General features: G+C 30.5%; 1 protein-coding gene across 1 annotated transcript in view; it reads right to left on the bottom strand.

Annotated features, from left to right (window-relative positions):
* The window catches only part of LOC137653359 (acetylcholine receptor subunit alpha-like 1), a 453,158-nt gene that overhangs the window by 37,002 nt on the left and 408,656 nt on the right, over window positions 1–7,500 (bottom strand). Inside the window, exon 3 of the mRNA XM_068386723.1 lies at window positions 3,256–3,365. Within this exon, the coding sequence (XP_068242824.1) occupies window positions 3,256–3,365 (110 nt within the window). The remainder of the gene's footprint in view (window positions 1–3,255; window positions 3,366–7,500) is intronic.

The raw sequence follows: 7,500 nt of genomic DNA, 5'->3' as shown, positions 1-7,500 counted from the left end.
CTAACTTGCTTTTCTTTAAAACTGAATAAAGGAAACAAAAGTAATCTTGTAGGAAAGAAGCTGTTTAAGAGGTATGGGGAAAGAAGTACACTGATAGCCAGGAAACGCGAACGTTCGTAAATGATAAATATATGGTGCATTATGTTTACGGGAGTTTGACGTGCTGATGATAAGCCATCTATTCAAGTGTATTGGGCGGCTATATTTTGGATTTTTTTTTTTCTCCTAGGAGCAATATCCACAACCCAGTAGTTAGAATATGCATGTGGCATTGATTGGCATTGATCGCTAGTTATACAAAATTCTTGGGGGAGACTTTTTTTTTTTTTTTTGTTAGTGGAATTTCTAAGTTCATATTGGAATCTGGCCATCTTACTCGATTTTAAATGGTATATGAAATTTTGAATATTTTATTATAGTTATTTATTCATTTCTATTTATTTAATTATTCGTTATTAATCATACTCCCATCGGCACCAATAACCATTGATTTAATGATGCCAGATGATCAACAATCATTCATTCATTTAGAGCAATCCACCTCTCATGTATACGTGGCTAGTAGTTAGGTAGTAACTGAGAAGCGAGGTGAATGCAACCAACTTTATTTCAATGGACAGCGAGCTTTTACGAGAACAGTTTCAGTGAAAGAAGGTCACGAAAATTCAAACAGATCAAATAAAGAATAGACAGGCTTAAACCGGCTCTGTTAACAGTGAGGCGTAGAGCGAGATAAACAATAAAAAAAAAAAACCGTTACGTTATACGAGTGTGTGCCAAACACGTGCGGTACAGGAGACAAAGCGTAATTCTGAAAACATTTACTAAGTTTATAAATACATTACACTTTATTGTCCTCTGCGGTAACTAGAAAAAAATCCTTTTGATATATAATAAGTAAATGGACTAAAGAACGTGCGGTGTTTAAAAGAAAAGGTAAAAAAAATGCCCATTGCCACATGGCTTCTGGTTTTGAAAGATCAGGTTAGTTTCGGATCTGTTCCTTCGAATAAAATATTCTTTGGGGTCGTTTTTCCGAACTTTATTTCACTTTGGACAGCGTTTCGTGAAGGGTGAATTGAATTATCCCATTGTTAAAATACATGGCCATATACTTAATCTTGTATTATAAACTGCTTTTCAAGTGTTGATTTCTGCTTTTTGATTTTGTATTGACTTTACGGATCAGCGATCATACTTTTTTATACTAAATGTAAAAACAGAGACCCGCTGCTTTTGCCTATTTGGTTCCAATTCATATTATCAAGTAGGAGATAAAAATTAGGTTTTTAAAGCAAATGTAAAATATATTTGTGTAATCGACATTTGAAACTTAGGAAAATTAATACTTTTTATTGTTTTCCTACAGTATAAACAGTATTTTGAAGCTCCCAGGTTGAATTTTAGGGCGCAAAACCATTATTTCCATTAGTTGTGTATATATGCTTTGAACCAAGTACATTGATTGTTACTTAAATTCTGCTACCAGCTGTATCAAGTATAGTCCATAGATAGTAGTGAACAATGAATGGTATACCCGTATTGTTTGTTTGTCGTTATGATTATGTAGCATGCAAATTAAGGGGTTGCGAAAAACGTATGAGTAAGAGAGAGAGAGAGAGAGAGAGAGAGAGAGAGAGAGAGAGAGAGAGAGAGAGAGAGAGAGAGAGAGCTACTCTTAAGAGCTTTCGAGAAGTTCCCCATTCCATTTCTCCTCTATAAAATCCGCTCAACTGGTTCTCGCAATGGTACATTTAAGGGTGATTTAAAAGATCCTTCCGGGATTAAAGAAAATTATTCCTTTTTTTTATTATTAGATCGTTACAAAAGTTTCTTGGTCATATCCAGTTTTTAATGCCACTTTATCACGCAAAGCCAGTTTTATTATTACTGCTAATGGCCCAGTCTTCCTGTAACGAGATATTGATTAATATTTGCACTGACGCCTGCTTTAATGACTTCCTAAAGTGATCACCAATATTGCGCATTAAATTGATAAACTTTTGCATTTTTTTTCCATCCCTAATGCATGACAGCCTAATTTGAATTCCAATAATGTCCAAGTAATATAGTGGAATTTCGCGAAAAAGCATTCTTCCAATATACGTTTTATTAGTAAATGTTGTGTAGTTTTATTAGTCTGTAAATCATGTTTAATAAAATTCAATTAGTTTATATATATATATATATATATATATATATATATATATATATATAATATATATATGTGTATATATATGTATATACACACACATATATATATATATATATTTATATATATATATATATTTACATATATATACATATATATATATGTATATATATATATATATATATATATATATATATATATATATAAGTAAAGAGATCAATTTAGTATGTGTAAAACATCGAACAATGATTTTGATATTTTATGATATTTTAACCCAAGCACTCAATGACTTCTCTTTCCATTCTGGAGTCTAAATTTCGGACAGCTTCTCCCATCCCCTAATAATTGTATCTCTACCATTATTTTGGATATCGCGTAAGTCAACATTCTGCTTAGAGAAATTAAACTTTATCATTAACAGAGTTGGACACTCTTCTTTCTCTTTTTCTTTTACTTTTAAATGATTTTGATATTTTTTTCCTTTATTTTTGCAAATTTAATGTATAATATCTCAGAGTTCTTTTTTAATCTGAATGTTCCCTTTGTTTTTACAGCCCCGATGATGAGGTAATCTCTGCAAAATGTTGACAATAAATCGAAATGATATCTTGCTGGCTCTTATCTTATATATATACTGTATATGTATATATATATATATATATATATATATATATATATATATAATATATATATATATATATATATATATATATGCATATATATGAATATATATACTGTATGTATATATATACATATATATATATATATATATATATATATATATATGCATGTATATGAATATATATACTGTATGTATATATATATATACATATATATATATATATATATATATATATATATATGTATATATATAATATATATAATGTGTGTGTTTGTGTGTATATATTTGTGTGTGTACGTGTTTGTTATTTTTGTTGTTAGCAAGCTAATTTGTCTTTTGCATGTATATAAGCAGTTAAGGATAAAATCCCTCATTAACAATTTTTAAGCAATAATAGATTTCATATACAAAAATAAATAAATACACTACACGTGGGATAGTAAGTCTTAGAACAGAGGAAAAAAATACCGTTGCAACTTACTTGTTATATAATACTATATCCGGAAGCCATATATGTTCCGACGGGACGTGTAGAGTCTGAACACCGCCATAGTCATCGGGATTCCACACCAATTTGTAATCCTTCCATTCCTGCAAAGATGAAAATGGGATTAATTGGGAGATATACTCACTACGCTGGGTTTACGGTTCTGTTTTTTGTATTTTCTCTCTCTCTCTCTCTCTCTCTCTCTCTCTCTCTCTCAGATATACTTACTTCACTGTTTGTTGTTCTACTGTCTCTCTCTCTCTCTCTCTCTCTCTCTCTCTCTCTCAGATGTACTTTACTGTTTGCTGTTCTATTTTGTTCATCTCTCTCTCTCTCTCTCTCTCTCTCTCTCTCTCTGATATACTTACTTTACTGTTTGCGGATCTATTGTGTTTATCTCTCTCTCTCTCTCTCTCTCTCTCTCAGATGTACTTCAATGTTTGCTGTTCTATTCTCTCTCTCTCTCTCTCTCTCTCTCTCTCTCTCAGATGTACTTCACTGTTTGCTGTTCTATTTTGTTTATCTCTCTCTCTCTCTCTCTCTCTCTCTCTCTCTGATATACTTACTTTACTGTTTGCGGTTCTATCTCTCTCTCTCTCTCTCTCTCTCTCTCTCTCTCTCTCCCCCCACACCGAGGAAAGTAACTATAATTTGGAGCTCCTAATTATACAACTTTTTTTTTAATGGTTGTTTATGCCGGAATACCATAGCAGCCACTTTTGACATGGTAAATGTGTAATTAACTAGAATTGCTTTTAGCATAAGGAGGGGCAGAGTGAATACAGATGCTACGGCCGTTACGGCTAATTGTATAAACGGTAAATAATCCGCCGAATATGCTAGGTTAAGCGGCTGAAATTCAACATGCCTCCTCGTGTTATAAGGTTAAGAGGATTAAATGTACCAGCATTCATTGGCTGAATTCAGGCAGGGCCTTATAAGCACGTTGGCTTTTGTGATGTAGGGTGGGATTTTGCTATAATGCTATTATGGAGCTTGAACTTTGCCATGCCACTGATCCCTCGTGGCTGGCTTCATTCGAGTTTTGATAATTTTGCTGCTATCATAACGGTGGAGTTTGTGTGGGGAACTCTTTTTTTTTTTTTTTTTTTTTTTTTTTTTTTTTTTTGTTTCGTAGAAGAGGAATAGGTGAACTGTATATATGTGCTGTACGTACATACATGTTGACATATATGTATATATGCATAAATATATACACACACATATATATATATATAATATATATATATATATATATATATATGTATATTATATACATCTTCATAAATGTACATCTTTTTGCAGATAAATGTATTAACATATAGATATATGCTATATGTATAGGCATTATATGTTAATGTATACTTATGTATATGTAAGATTATATGTAAGATATTTTCTTATGTAACTAGATAGATATATATATATATATATATATATATGTATATATATATATAATGTATATATGTATATATTTATATATATATATATATATGTATATATATAATGTATATGTGTATATATATATATATATATATATAATGTATATAAATGCTTACCTGCATACACACATTGGCAACTAGCGTATCCTATAATAAACCCTCTCCCCCTTTTGGAATGTGATTGGACACAAAGTCACTGTTGAAATTAAAAAGCACTCGGTTTTGGGTGCAACTGCCCATCAGTTTGCCCAGCTCAAATGAAAACCAGCGTCTGCTCTGGTTAGGAAATATGTTGGGGTCACGAGCCAAATTTGTGAATTTGTGAATACTTTAGTCAACGGTTTTATAATAATGTTTTTCAACCACTGTAGGTGACTGTATTTTATGGGGATGTCCCTTTGTGTGTATTTTGTCTTCGTGTGTCTTTTTAATGGTCATTAGGTTTTGGTGTAATATATAATTTTATATATTAATGGTAAGGATTTGAAATTAATTATTGGCGTAATATTCCAATGGTTTAATTATTATTGATAAAAAGGAATCATAAGGGTGGGTGTTATCGTTTGATAATTGTAGCCCCCTGCTCTAATGAAGTGTAAATAGCTACAGCTGCAGTCTGTGTATAGAGGCCTGAATGGGGAGGTTGTAAAGGGAAGAAGTTAGGTCAAGAAGGAGTTTAGTTTTAATTCCTGTCACGAAGGCATTCAACTCCATAACTACTCGATCTAAAGCCTCCTTTTTTTTTATCTCATTATCTCTTCACCTAATAAAGTTGATATCAGGTGCAGTTTTCCTTACTTAATATCACTAAAATGCATTTTTTAATTAGTGAAAATTAGATTTTGCTTGTTAATCGATTAGCAAGAATTTTCCATATTGGACAACCTTTCTTTTTCACGTGTCCATAATCGTTTATTTGATTGCTTTCTTAGTTGTTATTTTATCAGTGTTTTTAGCGGCCGATGTTGTAGAATAAGAAGAGGATAAGCACGCGCTCGCTCACACACACGTGTGGATATATATATATATATATATATGTGTGTGTGTGTGTGTATGTATGTATATATATGTTTATATATATGTATGTATATATATATGTATGTATGTATGTGTGTGTGTATATATATATATATATATATATATAAACACAGTGTATGTATATATTTATATATACATATATATATATATTATATTTATACAAGTATATATATGTGTATATATATATTGATATATATATATATATATATATATGTTTGTGTGTATGTATGTATATATGAAAAATAATTTTGTGAAAATCCAAACTAACCTTTTTTACCTGTACTCTTCGTTAAATGGTTACTAAACTGCTGAAAATTTCTATTATATGTTCAGGCCCTATGTCGATGTATATAAATCAAAGTTTTAATAAACGTCATTGACATGTGTATATAAGGTACAATGTGGCCTAATAAACCTTGGTATTAAAATCCCAGTTTTAATTATCAACACTGGTAAACACAGTTAATTAAGGTCTGGATTCGAAATAATCTTTTTGTTTTTTTATTTTGAACTGACATTTCTGACTTTTTTTTCAGAGAGTTTAAGGATTTCTTTTATTACAGTCTTGAATTATTAAAGTGATTTATTAGGATTTTCAGTTTTACATTCTCAAGATTTATCTAATTGTCCATTTACTGCTTTTCCTTCATTACGGGATAAAAAACGAAGACATTTTTATTATTATTATTATTATTATTATTATTGTTATTATTATTATTATTGTTATTTTTATCATTATTGATATTATTTTTATTGTTATTATTGTTGTTATTATTATTATTATTATGATGATGATGATGATGATGATGATGATTATTATTATTTATTATTATTATTATTATTATTATTATTATTATTATTACTATTTATATTAATGTTATTTCTTACTAAGCTACAACTGTAGTTTGAAAAGAAGGATGCTATAAGCCCAGGGCTCCAACAGGGAAAATAGCAAACTGAGGAAAAGAAATAAGGAAATAAACTAAGAGAGAAATTTACGAACAATAACAGCATTAGCATAAATTTTTCATATATAAACCATAAACTCTTCAAGAGAAAGAGAAATAATATACAATAGTGTGCCCGAGTGTACCCTCAAGCAAGAGAACCACAATTACCCAAGAAAGTGAATAAAATAAATTAGAGAGTTATTTTACCGATCGATTTTCTCTTCTCTCACAGACTATGATACCACATGTATAATTCCATTCTTCAAATTTCATCCGCTTTTTCTTTTAAGCGTCTTTGGAAGGTCTTCCTTAATCTCGGTTTATCCTTTTTGATGCAATTGATTCGGATCTGTGGAAGAGGTAGAGGATGAGGGAGCTTGGTGGGTTTCAGTGGCTTTCATGATCAATTTAATTCTAATCTTTTTTTATCTCGTTCTCGTTCCATTATCTTGATATCTTGAAAGTTTTTTTTTTTTTTTTTTTTTTTTTTTTTTTTTTTTTTTTTTTTTTTTTTTTTTTTTTTTACAGAGGATTTCAGATTCTGAATATTTTAGGTCTATAAATCTAAAATAAATGGATCTCACAAAATTAGTTGTGTGTCCTAAGTGTTTCATGGATATATTTTAGTTTGTGGGGGAGACCTTAACGTGGTGAAGGGGTTTGTGTATCGTCATGATTAGCAATGCTGTACTAGCCAGGGACACCCATACTATATTGGTTTGCTGTGAGCCATCCAGGCTAAAGTCTCCCACTATCACCAATCCGCAATGGTCAGCCTGGTGATGGAATGGCCAAACCCCCGACATAAA

Source organism: Palaemon carinicauda, chromosome 14, assembly GCF_036898095.1.
Source record: "Palaemon carinicauda isolate YSFRI2023 chromosome 14, ASM3689809v2, whole genome shotgun sequence".
Taxonomy (NCBI): domain Eukaryota; kingdom Metazoa; phylum Arthropoda; class Malacostraca; order Decapoda; family Palaemonidae; genus Palaemon; species Palaemon carinicauda.
The sequence above is the reverse complement of the archived record's forward strand: the minus strand, read 5'-3'. Positions and strand labels throughout refer to the sequence as shown.